A 25,578-nucleotide genomic window follows, 5' to 3' on the forward strand; every position below is an offset into this window, starting at 1 on the left:
TATTATTTCACAATTTCAGTTTAATTTTCATTCAATGGAGTAAAAGGCAAAAGATTTGTTAAGATGCATAAACAATACAATGTCTAATGGGTTTTTACATCAATCGAACAACAGGAAGTCAAAGCAGCGTCTTATCTACAGAATAAAAATAACATGAAAAGTTTCACACCTCCTTTAACATATCTACTCTACCCGAATATTTCAGACTTAATTGTTCAGAAACGTTGTCTGATAGCAAACACTGATGTTTGAAATCATCTATCTCTTATTTGCATGCAGTTTTAAACAGAAGTCCTTACGCTACCCACAAGAGTTTGACTTGAAAGCATTTGTAGCAGATTTTGTTTTGTAAGTGTTTTTAAATTATTTACAAGTCTTGAATTTCATTCGTTGAGTTGCAACATTCATTGCATGGAGCAAAATCTGCTTTGACATGCATGTGAGTATTATTACAATCATGCCTGTGTTATTATCACAGATAAACTTCTTTTAGGATTGAGCTTCATTTCAATTCATGACTTTGAATTTGAATCGGCCACACCCACATGATGTTGAATTGGAATAACAGGAAGAAGAATTTAGCTTATTTATCATACACATTTTCCACTGGATCTAATAAATAACACAGCCATTAAAGCAATCCATATTTAACTTTTGCACAACTAAATAAACACCACACTGCTTTAAAGAAATGAAATAAATATTGAATCACATTTCAAATGAATTGATTCATACTGATAATTGAAATGCAATGTACAGCGTCATAGAAATCTCTTCAACTTCCTTAAATTACAATTCTGCAATCTGTTTGCTACCCTTAATTCAATTTCATAAGTTTCAGGTTGTTTTATCATCGAAGCAAAGTGGCAGATAAAACTCAAGGCAAAAACCGCACACGTCTGTCATCTGTATAGATGTTTCATCAGATGTGTTTTCTAGCTAGTTATTAGTTCACACGAGGGTCGGTTTTATGACTCAGGTTCAGCTGTGAGTTGTTTTTAGTTGTTTGTCATGATCCACCAGGACGCTGTGAGAGAGAAAGAAGAAATAAAAGCAATGAGGTCCTCATTAAAGAGAAACCGGGTTCAGCTTTGGCCCCACGGGGTCCGTATTTCATTTCTTCTCCTTTAAAGTTAAGACCCGGGGATTTAAAACTATAAAACTAGTAAACAATAATCACTCACAGTCTCTTACCTGGCATGAGCATGGTGGACACCACTTCTGGATCCTCTAGCAGGTCTATAATACAGCGCTGAAACATCTTACTGCTGTCAGACTGCAGATAACTGAGACATATTAAATCAATGAGCATCAAGATCATACACATACATTTACATTTATGCATTTGGCAGATGCTTTGTCACTTTTAGGATATAACGCTGCCATCCAGAAACAATATAAATACATGATGGTTATCTAACTGCAGTATCGATCAGACTATAAACATGTTTGAAAGACTTGTAAGTGAACAAAACCACTAAAGCATGAGTTTTTGAAAGCAGAATTTCTGTAATGAGATGTAATTATTTAAAAAAAAGTTAAAACAGGACGGCGATAATAAAACCCTTTCTCCTCTACAGCAGCTATTACAGACAGCGAGCCGCGCAGGAGATAATTACATACCCGCTGTTTTATTCATTACATCATAAGGTGTCATTTACATTCGGTTTATTATTTACTTCATAATTAAGCTCTAAAATTAGATCGATTTTATGAAAATGAAGTATTCGAACAGATCTCATTAGAGATTAAATATATTCACACTTCAACATTTCTCTCACTATATAAATGACACCTCTGCCCAATGGCCTGACCTCAGAACTGTTAATGCATGCTGTCAAGAAGTTTGATCATATAAACCATCTGCTCAGTATTGTCTTGTGCATTTATAAATACCTCATCCAGGAGATACGGTCCTGCCAAAACTCATATATGATGTAGCAGCTTTTCTCAGGCAGTTTCTGAATGGATACACTGAGAGAGAGAGAGAGAGAGAGAGAGAGAGAGAGAGAGAGAGATGTTGTTAATGTGAAGGTCATGCCATGAGTCAGACACAGTTAAATGTTGAGAGGAAGAAAATTAAATATATATAAAATCATCACATATAACAACAATACAAATTAAATGTTTCTCAGCGTTTGTTGACATCAATTTAGCTTAAATGTCTTAATTTATAGATTAAATTTAAGTTTCTGTAGATTATTTCAGTTGTTAATTTGTAAAAACACGTTTAAAGCATTGTGATAAACACATCTCTCATTGACTCCCATTAACATCGCCTGATTGAAAATGCAAATCTGTGATCGTAACAATTTAATACAATCAACCGTGAGGAAGGTTAATGTCATTATATCGCTGTTTTATGATCTTTATAATCACATCATGGTTTGTCATTTAAGTGCATTTGAGTGTTTGTCTCACTGTAGATTGTCATTCTGATTGGAGGTGGAATGTGCATAAGTCTTCAAAGCCTTCTGAAACTCTTCTAGATCATTCTCCAAAACCATCATCTGCCTCTGAACCAGCAGAATGTTCTAGAGAAACAAACAGTAGGATAAACAAAATCAATGGTAAAAGTAAGACAGGTTGATATAATGAAGTTCCCTTTTGAGGGAACTCTTGCTGCGTCGCCGTAGTGACACTTTGGGAACGCCTCTAGGAGTAAGTGCGTCTGAATGTGTATATCAAATTCTGGCAGGGGCAAAGGAGGTTTAAAAACCAACCTGATAACGCCCTCTGTACCTGAAATATGGCGAAGAAGGCTTAACAGGGACTCAAAGTATGGCAAGGGTGACACAGCGTCTCGTTCCCTTCTTAGAAATCAAGGGTTACATTCGCAACCCGAGATGTTATTGGGTTCATGTTCTTAGAAAATTGAAGGGCTAAACAATCACTTTTCTTTCATTTATGATGAATTATAAAGAGGCGTTAGGTTGTACTAAAGTACTTAAATGTACACATGCTCACGGATTTATATGTGCTGGCCAGTGGATCTTCCTTCAATGGCTCCAACTTTGGACTCTAGAAAGAAAAAATAAACCAGAATTAATTTGTAACAAACCGGTTGGGTTTGATAGATGGGTGATCGAAGGATATGTGTAATGGATGGATGGAAGGGTGATGGATAGGTTGATTAGATTAGTTTAAAAAAGTAGAGTTCACCTGGCACTCCAGTTTGTCGATGAGTTGCTGGAGTCTGTTGATTTGAGAGCACCAGTGTTCATCTGTATCTACAGTAACACCTGACACACAACACATGTCAACTGTGAACACAACTGAAATGTAAGCAACACATATGTGCATCAATCTGTGTGTGTGTGTTACCTGTAGTGAGTATGCCAGAGTATGGATCAGTGGGAGACAGACACATGTTCTTCTGCACTCGACGACCACATCTTCTGTTGTTCTTCTGAATCGCCAGATGATCTGGAACATTAACCTCAACTCTAAACAAACAGAGAGAGAATGAGAAAAAGAAAGAGACAGAGAAAAGTTAGACAGAGAGGGAGACAAGGAAAGACAAAGAAAAGGTAAGGCAGAGTGAGACAGAGAAAGTGTGAGATAGTAAGACAAAGAGTGACAGATAAAAAGTGAGACAGACAAAGCATGGGTGAGACAAAGAGACAGAAAAAGTGTGAGATAGAAGGACAGAAGGGTAGACAGGGAGTAAGACAAAGAGAGAGAGAAGAGTAAGACAGAGAGCGTGGTAAAGAAAGACAGACAAAGAAAAGATGAGGCAGAGTGAGACAAAGAGACAATGAAAGAGTGAGACAAAGAGACAGAGAAAGTGTGAGATAGTAAGACACAGTGACAGACAGGGGGTAAGACAGGGAGTGAGACACATAAAGAGAAAGAGTGAAGCAGAGTGAGACAAAAAGTGACAGACAGAAAAAGAGTGATACAGAGAGTGAGACAAAGGGACAGAGACAGTGTGAGATAGAAAGACCGAGTAACAAACAGAAAGTGAGACAAAGAGATAGAAAAGATTGAGACAGATAAAGTGTGAGATAGTAAGACAGAGAATGAGACAAAGAGAGAGAGAAGAGTGAGACAGATAAAGTGTGAGATAGTAAGACAGAGTGACAGACAGAGAGATAAGACAGAGAATGAGACAATGAGAGAGAGAAGAGTGAGACAGATCAAGTGTGAGATAGTAAGACAGAGTGACAGACAGAGAGATAAGACAGAGAATGAGACAATGAGAGAGAGAAGAGTGAGACAGATAAAGTGTGAGATAGTAAGAGAGTGAGTGAGTGACAGACAGTGAGAAAAGACAGGGAGTAAGACAAATAAAGAGAAAGAGTGAGTAAGACAAATAAAGAGAAAGAGTGAAGCAGAGTGAGACAAAAAGTGACAGATAGAAAAAGTGTGATACAGAGAGTGAGACAAAGAGACAGAGAAAGTGTGAGATAGAAAGACCAAGTAACAAACAGAAAGTGAGACAGAGAATGAGACAATGAGAGAGACAAAGTGACAGACAGAGGTAAGACAGAGAATGAGACAATGAGAGAGAGAAGAGTGAGACAAATAAAGTGTGAGATATTAAGAGAGAGTGACAGACAGAGAGACAAATAAAGAGAAAGAGTGAAGCAGAGTGAGATAAAAAGTGACAGAGAAAAAGTGATACAGAGAGTGAGACAAAGAGACCAAAAGTGAGACAATCACAGCTGCTAAAACAGAACCAATGTTAACACTTTAACATCAATGCCAAAAAAGGTGCAAGAGACAAAAATGTGAATATTCTGTGAATCAAACGCAGACAGAGAGAAGAACAAAATGCTTTCATTTATTGAGCCATTAGTAGCAAACAAAAACATATGAAAAGATTTTCACAGATGCAGAATAAAACCTCATGTGAGAATAACAGCAGATAAATGTGAGGAAGACAAGACTTCATCATGAAGATAACAGAGAACACAGATCTGATCTTCTCAATGTTCCTCCTGTCACTCACACAGAACACTGACAGGTGACAAATGAGACTTTAGTCCAAGAGATAAAACCAATCTTCTCTTCTTATCAAAGACCATTTTCTCTGAAGCTCACTGTTTGGAGATTAAATATAAAATGGTTCTCCTCCGGCTTCAATGCATTAACATTCCTTTATTCAACAGACACGTTTATCCAAAGCACCTTACAAACATTTAGAAGCATTGGACGCTTGAACATTTTCAGTTAACTCGCATGAGAAATTCAGACACGAATACGCTTGATTTGCTGTCTTAAGCTGGCTTGTATTCTCAATAGATATAGCTCAAATTGAGTAAAGAGGTTTTTTGACAACTTACCAGATTGTCCGACCTCCTCCCTCACTTTCTTCCAAGCAAGATAATTTTATTCCTGTTTCTATTAAGGTACAAAGATGGGTCGTGCACCTCCAGGTGTCCACATGCAGCAACAACGATTTTGTATTTCTGCCTCCATTCGCTATGTTGTAATCACATCACTACTAGAGCAAGCTCCTGATTGGTTAACGGGGTGCAAATATCCGCCAAAGTTCACATTTTGCAACTCGCGCCATCACATGCACGACAAACGCCCAAAATGCTCAATTCGTGCCAAAGGATGTCTATTGCATCTTTGCATTGACTTAACATGTAAATCACTTGCGCTTAATGCTTTATTTGCATCTGATGTGAACACACCATGAGACTACATTTATTGTTCTTATCATAGACAAAATATTGTGTGTGTGCCCGTGTGTGTGACTCACGGAGTGGTGCTGCTTTGCGCCTCCACAGCCTCCATTGCACACTGCAGAGACATCTGGAGAGACAACAACTGAGAAGATGTCTCACGCAACATAAAACGGGTCACAAACTGACCCAAAACTGATGATTCCTGGTACTCCTGTAACAAGAGAGAGAGAAAGAGACCCACACGATTAACCCCATCAACGGATTTACTGTGCTCTTAGAAACATTCAGTAAACAAACTTAATCCTGCTCAAACACAGACTGCATACGATTACTGATGTGAGTCATGACACAATCTGAGAAAACGTTTATAATCAGTAAAACACATAGAGCACTGCTGAGAGAGAGAGACATTTACATTTCTTTCATTTCCCCAATGTCAAGACACTTGTCATATCAGATACTTTACACCGAATATATTCATCCATAATGTGGTTATCAATGTAGAGCTTTATTCTCATACTGTCTGTCTTGTGTATAATTCATATCTCCGTACGCTGACAAGACATCACATCTGAAAGATCTTGTGTTGCCCAGGGCTACCTGTACATAGTCAAAAATAGGTCATTATATGAAACATTTAGGTATGCAGATACATATGCATTTAGCACCTTTGAGGTATTAATATAAACACTTTAGGTGCAAAGGCAGGGTGTGATTTGTGAACAAAATCAAGGGGGATATTCATTTTAATTTATGAATATTATGAAATTGATTAAATGATGAACCACAGGCTTATATTGATTATTCAGGTTGTTTCTTGTGACTGTTGAAATAAAATGTGTATAAAAAGGTAACCAGTCGTACTCACACCCACACTGAGCGAGATTTGAACCGCTCCGGTCTGCCATGGGAGTCGCTCTAATGGTGCATTCACACCAGCCGCGGTAGAGGCGGCAAAAACCCGTTATTCGCGCGTAGTTGGACGCGTGAATGTTTGAGTTTATTTGCGTCAATCACGCGTTAAAGCCACGCATGAAATTCTAGTAATTCGAGACATTCACGCGGAAATTTGCATCATTGAAGGGGCTTCTGAAATCCCCCCCCAACAAATCATACCCTGTGCAACGGTACACTTTCTGAAAGGGTACTGCACCCATTACTACTAGTAACCATTCTTATAGTAAAGGTAAAACTCATTGAAACTCCTTAATCTGAGTCATTCTGCCCTTTCTATATAAACAGAACACATCAAATATTTTAAATGACTTTACCTCCTTCGTCTTGTCCATTGCCTTCAGAACAGCAACGTTGAGCTTTTCTAATGCAGACAGAACATCCAGATATTCTCCAAGATGCTGAGAAAAGTAATCTGAAATTAACAGAGAGGAAGGATTATAAACCAGTGCGCAATATATATATGTAACCGACCCAAGTGGGAATCTAACCGGCGATTGGTCTGGCATTGGAGAATGGCGCTCTTACAAGGAGGCTAAAGACCATGACCTCTAGCATCTGTCGCTAGAAACAAAAAAATAGATAGCAAATGGATCATTGCATGCTTTTGAGCTAATATATTACCCACAATGCTTTGGACAACAAAAGATGAGTCATGTTGTAGATTTTAAGTGACTCACATATTAGTCACAAAGATATTTTAAAAAAGCTGAAAGTAATTATGTCTGAAATGGTCCAACAGGTAACTGTCTTGAAAGAGACCATGATACGCTCATCTACTTAACTTTAAATATTAACTTGAGAATATGAATCAATGAATTATGCATCTAGATTTCCTCTTTACAGATTATTGCCTGCTGTCCAATATCAGCATATTTAGACTTGGGCTGCATCCCAATTTGCATACTTATACTATAGACTATGCTTGACCATTGATGGGAAAGTCAATACTTTTTGGTACTATAATGATGCACTAATATTGGTCTTGTCATACACATTAGGCTGCAATTATATCATGTGACCACTGATCTATATAAATGAATGGATTGCGTATAGAACGCTTAACGTAATAGCGTGAGTTTGAGCGGCCATCTTGATACACCCAACCGGCAGAGGGCGTCATTGACTTACATTTAAAATCATGATCTAAATTCACCCGGTTTACAGTGTGTCAATTCATAGGATATGTGTGACGTCATGCACAATACAGTCATTTGTTAAATCAATATTAGCATGTAATGATTGATCATTAAGATCCAGAGAATAGAGTACTTCATTCCTCAATAATTTCTGTTTAGTTCTGCAACTAGTAGGGCTGTGCAAAAAATCGACTGCGATTATCATGCGCGTGTCATCAGTAAAGCCGGTTTCGGTGATTAGAAGTAAATCGCCATCAGCTGCTTTCAGATGGAGCAGCATTTGTTACACAGACCCGTAGTTCACCGAGAAGCTAGGCAAAATCGCATAGAAAATCGGAAGCGATTTTCCTCGATTATGAACCCGAATTTGCCTAGCTTCTCGGTGAACTACGGGTCTGTTTAATAAATGCCGCTCCATCTGAAAGCAGCTGATGGCGATTTAATACTAATCACCGAACCGGCTTTACTGATGACACGCGCATGATAATCGCAGTCGATTTTTTGCACAGCCCTAGCAACTAGAAATACTTTCTTCACTCTCTGTTTTTGTCCGTATAAGCAAATTAATTATTAACACCCACCTGATAGTTTGTCTGTATCGAGGTTACTGGAAAAGAAAGAGGAGAGAGAATAAAATGAGAAACAAGACAATGAAGCATTTAATTGAATTGCGAGTGCCATCAGTGTGGAGGACGTTCACAGCTTTGTCTGAGTATTAAAGAGTAAACAGTCCAATTACTCTTATTGTGTGAATATCTCAGGACTGAGGTGAAGAATTCGCAGCAGATGGCAACATCCAGACATATTATGATCTCGCTAAAGAGGTAAAACAAGAGTATGACAACGTATAACAAAAATATTACAGACTTAAAAAACCTTTAGTTGTATTTAGACGCCCAATTCTATTTCATACCCCTATGCCTACTCCTCACCCCTTCCCCTTGAAACAGAGTGGAGATACGTCTTACTTCAAAGTAGATGCAATGTTGCTGCCTTCAAATGTAGTCATATAAGTTTAGATACAGCCTAAAAAGTGGCCCTGGAAGCCCAAGAGCCTCACACCACACACCCCTCTGTTGATGACTGAGGGTGCTCTCCCCCTACGTCTATTCATGTTCCTGTTCCCTGGTCTGTTCGCAATCATTGTAGTTGACTGGCAATCTGAAGCACTGGGAATATTCCCTGGTGGCCGCCTCCAGAACGCGATAAAACCAGGACATGAGCAGACCAGGGGAACCAGGACATGAGCAGACCAGGGGAACCGTAACACGATCAGTATGGGGGAACCAGGACATGAGCAGTATGGGGGAACCAGGACGTGAGCAAACTGGGAGAACCATGATGCAATCAGACTGGGGGAACCGGGACATGAGCAGACCGGGGGAACTGTCACATGATCAGACTGGGGAAACCGGGACATGAGCAGACCAGGGGAACTGTGACATAATCAGACCGGGGGAACAGGGACATGAGCAGATCAGAGGAACCGTGACTCAGAACGGGGAAACCGGGACATGAGCAGACCAGGGGAACCCGGGACATGAGCAGACCAGAATGCAAAATTTCTTACCCCTTCATTTGAATTTGGGTTGAAACAATTCAGCAAAGGTTACATTTCAGCCTAAGGGGTTCGGTTTGTCCCTTTTAGAAAATAACTGCATTTTTGTTAAGAGTATACACAGTATCTACTGGCAAAATGTTCTGGCCTCAAAGTCAAACACACACATAAACTTGAGCATGTTTAGTTCGAGCAGTTATGAGGGCGGAAGAACAAAGCTTGTGAAGTAATACCAACTCACATCTACTAGTTTGCGTCTGCATATTTTTCTGCAGACACAAACACAACCAAAATTTGAGCCTATAGTCACATGCTAAAACCCAATTATTAGAACAGAAAGATTTCAAATGCATGCATTTTGTACATGAGGCAGTATCCTTTATTGTAGACTTTAAGCAATTACTAAATGTCCAATCGGCCTGATTGCACAAAAGTGTTTTAGGGAAAAGCTTGTCAAGCGTTTTGGGAAAAATCTAAGCTGGGGACTTTATGTGTGTGTGATGAAGCTCTGCATTGCGGCTCACTGTGAAGTCACAACTGCTTCTTTTTTCTATTAACGCTACGTCTTCCTGGTACACAATTTTCAATTCTTTGAATCATACGCCACCCCGGGTACCACTTTCATCTTCCTGTACGCTCGGTCGCTTATTCATTTTTGTTGCAGATGCGTGAGAAAGCCACAACATGCAGTGAAATCAAATCTCCTCTAAAAGACGACTAATTAGGGAATAAAAATGTAAGGTTGCCAAGGATACAGGTCACCTTAAACTAAAAGTCTAAACTGTGGGAGGAATTCACTGAGAATAAATCAAGATCACTTTGTGCTTTGTTTTAGCACTTAATTCATTCAAGGATTTATGCAAATCAGGTAATGCGTCAGACTGAATGTAAATTCTTCACTGGGACTCTACATCAGTGGTTCTCAAACTATATGAGATATGGGGGGCCCCAGGTTAATAACATTTTATTATAAATTCTATGTAATAAACACTCAGAAAAATAAGGCTACTAACCAACAGCACTATTCTGTATAATTTAATGTTTTATTTAACTAAAATTTTAAGTTTTGGAATGTTTTGTCATACATTTTTTGGGGGGGAGGGGCATGAAGGGATGCAACGTACACAAGGGGGGCCGCACAACGAAAAAGTTTGAGAACCACTGCTCTACATCATCAGCACACATTGTGATCCATACATCTGAACCCACTCTTTCAAATGTGTGCCCTCGACTAAACAGCACATCTGGATAGAATCAGTTCATAACACTCAACCATGCAGGCAAATAGCAAATAAAGAATTTTTTGTGCTCAATTCCCATTAATAACTAATACTATGGAAGTCATTGGGTATCGACAACTATGTGGTTATTATCATTTATCAAAATATCTTATTTTTGATCAACAGAATAAAAAACTCATCCAGTTTTAAAACAACACAAAACGAATAAATGATGACAGAATTTAAATTTGAGCAAAAGTATGGCTGCTTCCCAAATGGTGCACTTCATGTAGAGTTGCAGTCCTGTGGACATATAATGGTGACGTCCACAAGACCGTAAGGTGTCCCATTTGACATTTTAGGTTTGAAAAGGGTGCTCATGGGCGCCCCCTTTATGTTCAATATGCACCCTTGATGTGCACACTACAGGTCTTCTTAGGTCCAATGAAATGAACCTGACCCAAAATGACCCAAATCACTTTTTACCCGAGGTGCATAAATATTTATTAATAGGAAGATCCGACCGGAGAGAAAATTAGACTCGAGTCCCAGTGGCATTTTTTTCTTTACCCGACTGGACCCGAATGTACACAACACTGGTGTGTGTGCAGTCTGCAGCCCCGGAGGCACAAGTCAGACAGAAAGAGACCCCGGAGGCCTCGGAACGAATTTGGCCCACTGCTCCATTTATTTTCCTTTGATATCTGACGACGACACCAAGGTAACTGCCAAAATGTGCATTCAAAATTGATTAACAGGTCTGCCTCAATAAAAATTAACCTACTACCAGCAACACAATGTCACAAACGCTCTTGGCAGAGGAGGGGTCGGTGCACACATGCGTTAGTTCAGGTCTTCTCTGGTCGGTTCGACAAGAACACATTCATTTTAAATGACTCGAGACCTGATGCCGCTAATATTATACCCACACATGACACTTTTTGACCCAAACCTGTTTAAAGCGTAACTAAACCCTAAACCAACTTTTTTTAGTTAATGATCTGTAAGAATAATGCTTTATTAGTGCTGTTCATTGATTTTAGTAAGTTTTTTGACATTTGGATATAAAGTGTTTCAATACTACAATATATGGTGTAAAAACGTCTGAGTGCTGCCCTCTTCAGGTTGAACGGTGGCTACTGCAGTTGAATTTTCCTATTGGATGTTGGGTCCAAGAAATAACTCGTGACGTAAGCAGGTCCAAGCTCACCACGCCCTTGTTACGATCTCACTACACACTTAGTTCGTCCCCTCTATCTCCGTTGGGATCTGCCCACTTTTCTTGCATTTTTCAAATATTGCAGTGGGTGGAGTCAGGCTCTGACCAGGGGTTAAGTTACTCTTTAAGTCTCGGGTTGGACCTTGGGTTTTCGGATCTAAGTGGACCCGTGAAGACCTGAGCCCACACTTGTGCGAGCTTCGCATCAGACTTCTTCCCAGCAAATCAAAGCGGCGTTACATCACAAAAGTGCGGACTTGTAGGAGTGTTAAGGGTGCCATTTGGGACAGGGCCTATTACATCACTATTAAACTAGACTGTGTTTGGTTGGGAGATGCAGGTTTTTGTCTCAACTGATGGTTTGGTGGTGATGGAATTTACTTTGTTTGTCGTCCATCGATGGAGTAGAAAAGTTCTCGTAGTTCATCGGTTGTTAAAATCCCATCAGCAAAGTAAGCTTTAAACTCCTCGAAGGACAGTTTCCCATCATCTGTAAGAAAAACAAAGAGATTATCAGGAACACATCTGTGGAAATACTGAATGCTGCTGTTTACCCTCAGCTCACACAGACAGACATTTGACTATCATCATAAAAACATCTAACACACAGCTTCTGGACAAAACAAACATGTAAACTGAATCTGTCAAAGAAAAATATACATTTCTATTTAAGGATATCTGTTTGCCAAAACTCTTCAATGATCTGGTAGTTTTTCCTGGTATCAAAGCCTTGGCTGCAATTTTGCTTAGTCAGTTTTGTGGTCAGACTGACTTTAGGTTTATCCTGACTGTCTTTACATCCCATAGTCTTTAGGAGGTACTTTAAACACCTGCTGAAGCATTTTACTCGTAACAAATATCAACTTTGAACTATCATCTGGTGTTCATTTGTTTTATTCAGTTCATCTAAATCACTTCATCCTTTAACACATCACAGTACATCTCTCTATCTGACATTCTTCAGCCTCCTCAAAGATCTGAGGATGTCTTGAAGCTTTTCGGATGAGATTTAAGGTTGATGCCAGTGGTAGTTTGTCTTTTAAGTACATTAAAATCCATTAAATATGTTATTGTAAGGCTTCTGCAACATCACTCAACTCATTTAGTGAGGACTTAAATATAACTTTACCCTGAAAATGTGTTGCATTAGCATTAGAATATCAGAGAGAAATATCTACTCTGTATCATCTGATAACTGTGTGTGAACTTTCATTTTGAAACAGCCAAAAGTTTTAGACCTAAATCAAAGAAAGATTGAAGAGGGAAAGACTTTCTCAGGGCGAGAGACGGCGGAGATAAGATAAGATGAGTGTAATATGGTTTGCCAGTTCAATCATCTTTGAAAACACCTACCGAATAAAGATTAAAGAATAAAGATTCTTATTATAAGTCTAATTCTGTATTAGGGGTGGGCGATAAACCGGTAGACAAAATTAACCGGTAGAAATTTGTCAACCGGTAGAGATTTTGGACTATCGTTTCTATCGAGGTTACGTGCCCACGTCACGCTCCTGTGCGTGTGGTCGCGAAAACGTAACGTTTGTACACGTATTTAAGCACTGCAGTTTTAAAACAAGTTATTTTAAGCCATTGAAACACAGACAACAGATCTGTATGCGTGCGTTCTTTCTGTGTGTCAGGAGCGGACAAGTCGCGCAACCGCTGCTCTTTCTGTCTGTGAGGAGCGCGCAAGTCGCGCGACCTCTGCTTATTAAGCTCGTGAGCATTTTTCCCGCTTTATTGGCCTTAAATACACATATGCGTCAAAATTCCCGTCTTTGCAAGCATCATCATAAACACGACCAGTAAGGTCTTAAGAGAAAGTAAACAGCTAAAAGAGAAAGCGCATATGTAACAGTGTATTGGATCCGGACTTTGGTCTTAAAGGGGAAGTTACCTAATTTTGCTCCTGTCTGTCACTCGTGTTAATCAAACAGCATTGAGAAAAAAATCTCTCACTGCTCCTGATTAAATCACTTTTCTACCTTAAATAAAAATATATATAGGCCTATACATACATGCATAATTATTTATTATCATTCTTATTGACTGTGTATCTTCAGAGAGCTTGAGTTTTGTTTGTTTTTATCTTCTTTCTATGCTTGTATATGTTTTTTGTGAGAATTATGAACATTTCTATGGTATTAAAGATTTAAACCTTATTAAAACATAAAAAACTCTACCGTGATACATATCGTTATCATGATATAAAATTAATCCTATCGTGATAGAAGATTTTGGTCATATCGCCCACCCCTATTCTGTATTTAGTTAAGTAAAATCACCATCATTTGTAAATATATAAGATACTTGTACATAAAATGTATGCAACATAAGAAAATGTTCTTTAAATAAACATTAATACATTGAATGTTGTGATAACACTGCTGTAAGTCTTCTGAGGTCATACCATATAGCTTTGACAAATATTTTAGACTAAACACTTGATTTAAGCAGACTAGAATTATGTTCGCTCTTGCATGGATTGGATTGTAAACATGGCTGTATAATATTTGTCATCCTCTTGACAGTTTTAGGTCAAAGTTTTCTCTGAAGTGATATCTAGAGTAGGAGCTCTTATGTGGTTAATGGAGATGCTGGAGGAGAAGGGTTCGGTTCTCTGGAGACTCCGCTGCTCTGCCTTATTTAGACTCAAACTGATGTGCTATTCAGTCTTAACCTCTGGAGATACACAGACTTAAGAAAATCCCTCTACCTACTTTTAAACATGTGTGGTCATTGAGGTGAACAACAGTGGGACATTGCCTGGTTCAGGAGTTTATTTTGTTTAAGGCTGATTGGCAAAATTAACTCTTTCCCTGCCATTGACAAGTTATTTCGTCAATTAAAGAAAAAAACGCTTCCCTGCCAATGACAAGTTTTTATGGTAATCTACAATTCCGCTATTATTCACTAGGTGGCGCTCTTGCACAACTTATAAAAAACTGAAGCATCAACTAATTCAACAACATTGTAAATTCTGTTTATGTTTTGATAATTGTTCTGCATCTGATCTTTAACAAAAGTCCTTTACAAAAATGCAATTGTTTTAACTTTTTGCTTAAATTTTGGTATTTTTAAAGAAACCTACCCATAATTAATAGATTATAAAAAGAGAACAACTGAAGATAGGATGAAACTTTTTTCCTGTTTTCTTTGTTTGTTTGAAATCAGAGGGTCTGTTCTTTCATTTGATTTACACTCACCTAAAGCATTATTAGGAACACCATACTAATACTGCGTTTGCCCCCCTTTCGCCTTTAGAACTGCCTTAATTCTATGTGGCATTGATTCAACTGAAGGTTCAAGGTGCTGAAAGCAATCTTTAAAAATGTTGGCCCATATTGATAGAATAGCATCTTGCAGTTGATGGAGATTTGTGGGATGCACATCCAGGGCACGAAGCTCCCGTTCCACCACATCCCAAAGATGCCCTATTGGGTTGAGATCTGGTGACCGTGGGGGCCATTTTAGTACAGTGAACTCATTTTCATGTTCAAGAAACTAATTTGAAATGATTAGAGCTTTGTGTCATGGTGCATTATCCTGCTGGAAGTAGCCATCAGAGGATGGGTACATGGTGGTCATAAAGGGATGAACATGGTCAGAAACAATACTCGGGTAGGCCATGGCATTAAAACAATGCCCAATTGTGACTAAGGGGCCTAAAGTGTGCCAAGAAAACATCCCCCACACTATTACACCACCACCACCAGCCTGCACAGTGGTAACAAGGCATGATGGATCCATGTTCTCATTCTGTTTACGCCAAATTCTGACTCTACCATCTGAATGTCTCAACAGAAATCGAGACTCATCAGACCAGGCAACATTTTTCCAGTCTTCAACTGTCCAATTTTGGTGAGCTTGTGCAAATTGTAGCCTCTTTTTCCTATTTGTAGTGGAGATGAGTGGTACCCAGTGGGGTCTTCTGCTGTTGTAGCCCATCCGCCTCAAGGTTGTGCGTGTTGTGGCTTCACAAATGCTTTGCTGCATACTTCGGTTGTAACGAGTGGTTATTTCAGTCAAAGTTGCTCTTCTATCAGCTTGAATCAGTCCTCTGACCTCTAGCATCAACAAGGCATTTTCGCCCACAGGACTGCCACATACATACAATTCTTTGTAAACCCTAGAAATGGTTGTGTATGAAAATCACAGTAACTGAGCAGATTTTGGAGTTTGGAGTTCAGGAGATTGTCTTGACCAGGACCACGCCCCTAAATGCATTGAAGCAACTGCCATGTGATTGGTTGATTAGATAATTGCATTAATGAGAAATTGAAAAGGTTTTCGTAATAATCCTTTAGGTGAGTGTATTTGTATGTTTATATTAAGAAGAACTTTTTCTGGAATGTATTTTGTGTAAAATATTGTTGTACCAGATCAGATTATTATAATAAATATATATATTTTTTTAAATGTGCATGAGTAAAGATGAAACCCATGAGAAATGTATTAAAGTGTTGCTGTGGAAAGTCGTCAGGAGTCGATGCTGCCCTGAAGCTGAATAACAGTCAGTCTCTCTTTATTTAATCTTGCCAACTTCTGTCCTTCACAGTAAGAATTCAAAATAATAGCGCAGTGTGTCTTTGAGACAGAAACATACGTCAGGGCTGAACTCTAGAAAAGGGTAAAGTCAATGCCTGAATGAAGGAAAGATAAAAATGTCTGACAAAATAAAAATGATGTATAAAACAGACGCATGTTTTGGATCTCTGCATGACACATCAATAGATCTGCTGTAAATAAATAAAGCATTAAACTATATAATACTTTAACCAGAATAGATAGCAAAAAAGTACCTGTTAGTGTATAAGCAAACATTTTTAACAACCAATGATAAAATATGGTTTGCTTTGTAATCATCTTAGCTTGAGGACATATTATAAAAGGGTGCTGTTTCCTTTGAAAAATGATGATATTGAATGTTTTAATAAAAGCTTAAATGAAAAGTATTTAAAAATGTAAAAAGACATTTATGTTCATCATCTGTGTCTTTGAGCTTCTCAGGCTGACAGGTCATAATAACATCAGTACGCAGTCTGAGTCAAATACTTCATGCTACCCAAAATGATAAACGAAACAAAAATGTTTAGAATGAATAATGAAATGTTACTGCATCATTAGAGACGGTTATTATCAGTCATGAAAATGCACATTTTCTTCTCGACATTCAGTGAGTGTTTCTCGTCCTTATTTCTCTTCTCCGGTTCTGCGAGCTGCTAACTCAAGCACCAATGCTGTCAGATTGAGTCGACAGATGCAACATGAGCAGACAAACATTGAGAAGCACGACCCAATCTGTCTGTCCGTCTGAACTGGAACGCAGCGAGACAGAAAGCATTAAAGGAGATCAGATCAGGAGGACGAGAAGAAATCGGGTGGAAGAAGGAAAAGCGAATGAACATAGAGACAGACGGACAGAAGATTAGCACACAGGCCGAGATGTGGCAGAAGAACACAGAGGAACGAAGAGCTCGCGGTGGGCGTTCACAACCTGTTCGGTTTCTCTTAGGTCCTTCTCAATCCCATTCTTCTACATTACAGTATTATCTCTCCTCCGTGGCAACACGGGTATTTCTGGCCCTGCCGAAGGGGGCGTCAGATACGCTTGACGTGATGTTTGTGGTGTGACTGGCCAAAAGTGACAGGCTGAGACTGAACTGCCCTGCTTTCTGGTTCTGTTATATAACGGGGTGATGGAGACGAACAGAACCGATATCTGAACATCTGAAGTGTGCTTTGGGTTTGAAGGAGATGATCTAGGTTATAGCGTGAAGAGAGACAGGCCGGTTTTAACTCATCTTCAAATAATTTCCCTTCAAATCACTGAGCTTAGAATCCTCACAGGAGAAATAAACCTCGACTTAAAAGATCTGCTTAGTCTCCAGAGGTGAAAAGAAGCCAAATTCTGTGTTTATTTGCCTCAATGTTCTACTTAGCAGCAGATGTTCTCCAAATTGACACCACAGAAATGATGCCGAATCGTCCACATGCTGCCTGTAAAGTCAATCTTGGAAATTGTTTCTAAACACATTATAAAATGTTAGAAATGTTTTGCTGAAACATTACCACAAAGACTGTGAACTTTGTAGTACTGAATTGCTTAGTTAGATTGCATAGTCACCATTTCTGAGTTGGATTTTTTTAAACAGGCCTAAAATGGTGGCTCGATTAATCCCTAAAGTTGCATTACCTTGTTAATTTTGCCTTTCACAGCATATATACAACATCTCTCTCTGTGGGCTGCTCTTCTCCATCTGTATTTTCTCAGTATTCTTCTATCTTTGGGTCTGATGACAGTATGATTGAAGTGGCAGGAAGGTAATTGTCATTTTGAACAACAGTAATGACCTCTGAAGCACCGGGCTGCCCCAGCAACCAGGTCTCATCTGTGATTTGTTTGGACAGCACATCATTTCTCTCTTCCTTCTCAAGCAACTTTTCAGGAATCAACATGTTTTGTGTGACAGGCTGGACATCGGTTCAGGCCCAGATTTATTGACGGGGTCTAGGGGTCTACAAATACATGGCAGAACCAAACTCTATTTTCTGCAGTATCAGTTTTCATTAAATCGTTAAACAAAAAAACTTTATGTTGGCTTGACAAAGCCTAGTCTAAAAGTTTAAAATAGTATAACCCTGCTGAAAAAAACAGCATCAAACCAGCATGGACCAGCATGGGAATTATGCTGGTCTATGCTGGTTTAGCTGGTGGTCACAGCATACCAGCACCAAAACACAACATATGCTGGTATGACCAGCATGGGATGCTGGTGCTAATGCTGATTTGGTGCTGGTTTAGCTGGTGCTAATGCTGGTGCTGCTGATGCTGGTTTAGCTGGTGTTCACTAGAAAACCAGCACCACCACACAACATATGCTGGTTTTGCTGGTATGCTGGTTTTTTCAGCAGGGAAAAAGCAGTAAGTTTGAGGAAATATTATGATGCTATCACGCATATACCATTATGCTAAGATGTTTTAACATGATTTAGCATAATGCTAGCATGATTTAACATGACTCCAACATAATGCCAGCATGATTTAGCATGAAGCTAACATGTTTCTCAAATGATTTCGCATAAAGCTAGCATGATTTAAAATGATGCTAGCATGATTTAGTGTAAGGCTAGCATGTTTTAGCATGATACTGGAATAATTTAGCATAACACTAGCATGATTTAACATGATGTTATCATGATTTAGTGTAAGGCTAGCATGTTTTAGCAAGATACTGGAATAATTTAGCATAACACTAGCATGATTTAACATGATGTTATCATGATTTAGTGTAAGGCTAGCATGTTTTAGCAAGATACTGGAATAATTTAGCATAACACTAGCATGATTTAACATGATGTTATCATGATTTAGTGTAAAGCTAGCATGTTTTAGCATGATACTGGAATAATTTACAATAACACTAGCATGATTTAACATGATGTTATCATGATTTAGTGTAAGGCTAGCATGTTTTAGCAAGATACTGGAATAATTTAGCATAACACTAGCATGATTTAACATGATGTTATCATGATTTAGTGTAAGGCTAGCATGTTTTAGCATGATACTGGAATAATTTAGCATAAAGCTAGCATGATTTAATGTAAAGCTAACAAGTTTTAACATGATACTGAACATGTTTTACATAAAGCTAGCATGTTAACATGATGTTATCATGATTTAGTGTAAAGCTAGCAAGTTTTAGCATGATAATGGACATTTTTTACATAAAGCTAGCATGTTTAATATGATGTTATCATGATTTAGTGTAAAGCTAGCAAGTTTTAGCATGATACTGGACATTTTTTACATAAAGCTAGCATGTTTAACATGATGTTATCATGATTTAGTGTAAAGCTAGCAAGTTTTAGCATGATACTGGACATTTTTACATAAAGCTAGCATGTTTAACATGATGTTATCATGATTTAGTGTAAAGCTAGCAAGTTTTAGCATGATACTGGACATTTTTTACATAAAGCTAGCATGTTAACATGATGTTATCATGATTTAGTGTAAAGCTAGCAAGTTTTAGCATGATAATGGAAGGACTTATTATGAAGTTAGGATAATTTAGCATGTTTTAAGGTAACAATGCATATATTTGAGTGAAGTGGTGGGCAATTGCAGCTGACCATACCAACGTTGGCCCAACGTTGTATTTCTGTCAGATAGGTTGGGCCAACGTAACCAACCAATATTGACGTTGGCCCAACGTCTGTTTGCTACCTGGGGCCAACAAACTTTTGCAATCTATATGATAGAAAATTGACAAATGATGTCTAAACCTTAATATCTCAACACTTTTCCTAGACAGGAATGAGTTTAAATTGATTGGTTAAAACCCATGGTTAAACCTTTTGCTTGAATAAAATTAGGGTGACCATACGTGCCATTCTTCCCGGACGCATCCCGTCCAGGATTTCGGTGCGTCTTCCGGAAGTTGTATTTGTTGACCGCATACGCCATTCAGTTAAAAACATAAAATATACAATCGTAGTTTCATTCTTACCTTAAAATGTAACGGTTGCTTTTCTGTAATAATAATAATAATAATCCTCTATGACGTATGCGGTCGACAAATACGACTTCCGGAAGACGAACACAAAATCCTGGACGGGATGCGTCCGGGAAGAATGGCACGTATGGTCACCCTAATAAAATATCCCAGTAATCTGTGATGTATCTCACAGAAAAATTTGCATCTTGGGAAAAAGTCTGATTCTAACTTCAAATACTCTGAGCTGTGTCATTCACATTAATTTATAAGGCAATAAAGTTAAAAAGTCAATAAAACTAAAACCTACATCAAATTTTATGAGCAATAATATAGCAATAAAACAATTCCCTTGTTTGTTTTCTAATACTATTTTCTGAAATTCATGCAACCACAGAGAGAAGGTCAACTGGTCAACTAGCTTTGCAAAATAATGATGCAAAGCATTTACTTATAAGCAAACAAACAATACAAAGGACAGTCATCATGACAGAAAACAATACACATTGTGATTCATAAATGCATTCTGAAATCGAAATAACACCGGAAAATGCTCATTTAAAATAAATACTTATACAGAGAGATAAAATAAAAGATCAGGGATTCAGACTCACCATTTTTATCAGCTCGACGGAAAATCTGTGAGGGGAAAAAGAAATTCAGTTTATTAGAGCCAAGAGCTTTCATAGTCATTGAAAGAACTGCAGTGATATTGAATATCAATTATCTTGAATGTCTATAATGAACTCTCTCTTTAGGGCTGTTAACTGTCAACACAACGATTAAACGGCTATAATGTCTACACGCGTATACACACAATCATCATCTTTAAAACAATGATTGATTTTTCTTTTTCCCATTTTCATGAGAAATCATTTTTGTTCTGTGTGAGCCCTAACAACCCAGAGAAGATGCATTGACCTGCCTCACACTCTCTCTGTAGATCATCTAAATGGAAAAAGGTTTTTGCTAACGGGCAGCTCGCTCTGTTATCCGTGCTTTGCCTGTAGCCCTCACACATCTCATGGTGAAAGTTTGAGAGTTATTATCCACACTCATCTGAGACTCAAGGTGAGAAGGTTTTCTCGACCATGACTAAGTGTTGACAATGCAATCATCCAGCGGGCAAACATGCCCATTCACATCTGGACAGGGTCAACAACTATTGATTTCTCAAGTGCTTTTAACACCATCTGGCCTTTTCATTCGGAGGTTCAGGTTGAAACAGAGAGGTGCAAAATGACATATTTTCAACATCGTATACGGTCGGTGGGTTTCTTGAATGACTCCGATGCCAAATCAAGCATCTCTTGTAAAGTCTCACGTTGAGATTTAAAAATAGTTTGCTGGTATCTTTGTTGCCAAAATTGAATGTGTGTGTCCTAAAAGAAATGTGATGCTATGAACGTTTTAATAATACAATATGTAAAAAATAAAGGAACAACATCAGTTCCATTTGATAAAAAAGGCATTTAATCTCCAGTCTGTAAAGCCAAAATCACTCAGTATTTAGCATGTACACAACGGCCTCAAAACCATAACTGGCCTCCAAAACTAAAATGTCACTCAGATGCCCAGACGCAACTAAACCAGAAGCTGCAGTCGCATGCAAACTGAATCTGGCCCAAAGCCACAAACATCCGAACCAACGGCGACCGATCCCAGAGCAGATTCATCTCAGCATGAGAATGCAATAAAACCTTAAGTCAAAAATACAGTATATGTTTATAAATTGTTGGGCTTTATATTATTCAATACACTTTGCAAAAGCCAGATATGTGTAGGATAATGTGTCATTAACAATGTCCTTTAAAGGTCACCAAAGATTCAAGCTGAGAGATCATCTCCAATGGCTCTCTGGCAGGTGTTGAGCCAGTGGGGGGACAGGGGTCCAACTGACTCCGTTCACAAGAAAGAGCAAGAGATACCGAGAGGAAAGAGATCCAATAAAGGGAACAAACGTTTGCTTTAAAGCACAATATCAATTGAGTCATGGCTTATAAATAGACCCGTCAGAATCTTAGTTATTAAAAATCTCTTTTTCTGTCTGTGGACGCAGTTTGGTCTCTGTAAGAGTCGAGAGGTCTGTGAGTATTTCTGGCTTGATCAATTTTCGATATTGAGAAAAGATGATTAGCATTTATCAAATAAATAACTTTTGGAAAAGTCGTTTACAGAAAATGCATTATTTCCTTAACAGATTATGCACCTTATTTGTTTTCCTTTAAAATCAATTTCCTCTAATGTTCTCAATTTGACGGTAAACTTTTTTATTGTTGTTTTCCGCAGCAGGCACAACTATCATTATGTTTTATTCAACTCGATTATCCTCCAGGGATTATTAAAGTACCATCCTACTCTCGCTCAACCTTATAATGATTTGAACAAAACTCTTACCCGACCCATACGTCTATACTTATGTCATGAGATTTTCCTTTCTGAGTGTTTTGGCAAACAATAACATCTCATACACTTACATTAAGAAGGACTTGGAAAGGCTAGTAACCACTCAGCAACTACACTGCCAAAAACACTCAAAAAAACTTAGTAAACAAAATGCAAACTCATGAATATTCAGAAGATGTAGTGATCTTTAGTTTGGTGCTGCATGAGAAATGATTTATTGGCATAGCTATATTTAATAACTTCCTGTATAATTTTACTTCAGGTAGAAGCAATTTTAAGACATGACTTGAACTTTGTACATTTTTGAGACAATAGATACCTTTGATTTCTTAGCATCCAGCCGAGGGTTAAACAAACTGAATTTTATCCAAGCAGAACAACATGAATCATGCTATTGTCAGAAAACTGCTTTGTAATTACTAGAAAAAGATTTTTCCCCAAGCAGCTGTTGAAGGATGAAAGCTAAAGACACAAAACACAATTTTGAGTTTATTGTATCTGTCAATTTCATGTGCCGAGCTGTTATTTTCCAAACTATAAAAACAGGATGAGTCTGTGTTTCAAAGTGAACATCTAATGACATTCAGAATCTGTTTTATCGTCCAAATGTATTTCTGAGCACAACACGACTTTCAGCAGAATAAAATAAAAGATGAAACCACCAGCAGCCATTTTTGATGAGATTTTATAACCAAAATATGAAGGCTGAAGGTCATCCATCAGTGCATCTCCACAACACTTCATTTTCAAATCAATTATTGCTTAAGCATTATTATATCAACTACTCATTTCTACTCAAAATAATTTTTTTTAACTATAAAGAACCTTTGGTGGTGTATGTTAAAGGTTCTTTATGGAACCATACAGGTATAAATGATTCTTCTATGCCATCATGTAGCACCTTTATTTTTAGTGTATATCATTTATTCTTTTATTTTTGTATAATGTGCACTGATGATTCATGCAACATAAGAGTAGGAATATGTATTAATAAAGTAAACATGGTTTTATGTTTAGAGAAAGTCCCAGAGGTAGACAAGCACACGTATGCTTACTGTCGATGTCGAACCTCCTCTGTAAAAGCTTACTAAACCCTGCTGAGAAAACATCTGCAGCTTCTTATCTCGCACTAACACTTCTGCACACAGCTCTATACAGCCCACTGAATGTGTCTTCTTCTATACAACACACATGCACACACACATAAATACACCTATCAGTTAAGCTACAGGAATCATATACAGCAATTAGAAATACATGAATCATAGATTACATTGTGATATTGATTATGCGCTTAAACTAAAGTTTACAAATTATGTTTTTGTTATGACTTTGAACTAAAACACTAGATACTTAATGATCATATGCCTTTAAGCTGTTCATACTTTTTGTCTCCTGGCCTGACCCAGTTGTGTGGTGGCAATAAACATTCATTTCCTAAAGCCAGGCTTGTTTATTTGAGATATATATATATATATATATATATATCCACTGTATATTGGTTATTATTTCATACAATGTATGTATGCATTATGCATACACACACACACTCACTCACTCACACACATGTTTACAGTATGTGCATACATTATTTTGAATGTAAGAGTCAAAATAAGGCATCCACATAAATTTTAAAGTTATGTTGTCCACAGGAAAGGAAGACACAACATTCAAGACACAACAATTTAAATGGATTTTCTCTTTGCACTTATTTTGCTTGGGCAAATAAGCCCAAAACGTATAGATACATGCTATATATTGCATAACCTTTTGTAGATAAGACTAGTTTTTACATATGAGCATAATCAACATCCCTGTCTTATATTCGTAATAGTGACAATGATTTAGAGAGACATCAGGATTCAAAGTGTATTGTGACCTATAGGCAGGTTCTCTGACCGAATGGAAGCTTTACTCACGTCGTGAAAGATGGACAGCCCGTGAGCCGCATCCTGTATCTTATGCTGGTGCTGATGCTGCTGTTTGGAGCGCAGATGCTCGCGCTTCGCCGACTGGAGACACATCGTGATCATTTCAGTGCACGCCAACATCTTTAAACGACCCGTTCGAGACTTTACGAGATGATGTATGCTGACTTCTTACGAAATGGGACCGATAGATGCAGATGTCTGAATGAGATCGAAAACCGGTGTGTGAGCGGATGCAGCAGTGCGCTGTGAAATAGTGAACTCAACTGAATCATTATTTTCTTTAAATCGTTTCAGTCGAACCGATTCGCAAAGCTTTGCTAAATCAATGTAAGGAAAGATTGAATCGAACGAAGCGTTCAAACGAATCTTTTTGGTCAAATGAATCATTCTTCCCCCCGCCCTTGTGGAAGTTTTGGATCTCTGTATCTCACATCTGATTGGTCAAACACAAGTTCAGTTCCTTTCTACTGGAAAAATAATGCTTCTATTCATCATCATTTTAGAGAATCAGATTCGCTCAAAACCCTGACTGGTTTTTATATGTATACGAAAATGAAATGCTTGTTTATTTAATCTTGCTGTTTGTCATGCTAAGCTGTTGTTGTCGGTTATAACAACAAAAAACTAGCAAGCTTTAAAATATAATATCAAATTTGTAATATCCCAGCTAACAATTTTTGTTCCCAAAACGTTCTCTTAACGTTAGTTTTTGGTTCTAGAACGTTATTTCCCAAGGTTTTGGTTAGCCAGGAAAGTTACTTTACATGAATATAACTATTTTAAGTTATTTAAAAATAACCACCCTGCAACCATATTTTATGGTTTCAAAAAATAACCATTAGATAAAATTATGTATATGTTATTTTTAGGTTATTTAAAAATAACTACCTTGCAACGTTATCGGAATATTATTTATTTATATAAAACCTAAAAAGAATGTTTCCAGAATGTTATTATTTGGTTTGTAAAATAACCAAAAACTAACGTTAGGGAAAATTACAGAACGTTCTG

General features: G+C 37.9%; 1 protein-coding gene across 1 annotated transcript; it reads right to left on the minus strand.

Annotated features, from left to right (window-relative positions):
- necab3 (N-terminal EF-hand calcium binding protein 3) lies at positions 1-24,855 on the minus strand. The gene is made up of 13 exons (XM_065272401.2): positions 24,556-24,855; positions 20,845-20,869; positions 12,111-12,219; positions 8,314-8,339; positions 6,911-7,008; positions 5,714-5,850; positions 3,325-3,446; positions 3,163-3,242; positions 2,968-3,021; positions 2,422-2,534; positions 1,897-1,974; positions 1,195-1,286; positions 1-1,027 (listed from the first exon to the last, which is right to left on the minus strand). Exons 1-13 carry the CDS (start codon positions 24,685-24,687, stop codon positions 999-1,001), a joined length of 1,095 nt encoding a protein of 364 aa, XP_065128473.1. The 5' UTR covers positions 24,688-24,855; the 3' UTR covers positions 1-998.
- Between the last annotated feature and the right edge of the window lie 723 nt (positions 24,856-25,578).

Source organism: Paramisgurnus dabryanus, chromosome 7 (assembly GCF_030506205.2).
Source record: "Paramisgurnus dabryanus chromosome 7, PD_genome_1.1, whole genome shotgun sequence".
In the NCBI taxonomy this organism is placed as follows: Eukaryota; Metazoa; Chordata; class Actinopteri; order Cypriniformes; family Cobitidae; genus Paramisgurnus; species Paramisgurnus dabryanus.

Coding starts and splice junctions, on each gene's coding strand:
- necab3 (XM_065272401.2), bottom strand. CDS start 24,687: ATGTTGGCGTGCACTGAAATGATCACGATGTGTCTCCAGTCGGCGAAG. Junction 20,870..24,555: donor GGCTGTCCATCTTTCACGAC/GTGAGTAAAGCT, acceptor TTCCCCTCACAG/ATTTTCCGTCGAGCTGATAA. Junction 3,447..5,713: donor GCGCAAAGCAGCACCACTCC/GTGAGTCACACA, acceptor CTGTTTGTTTAG/AGTTGAGGTTAATGTTCCAG.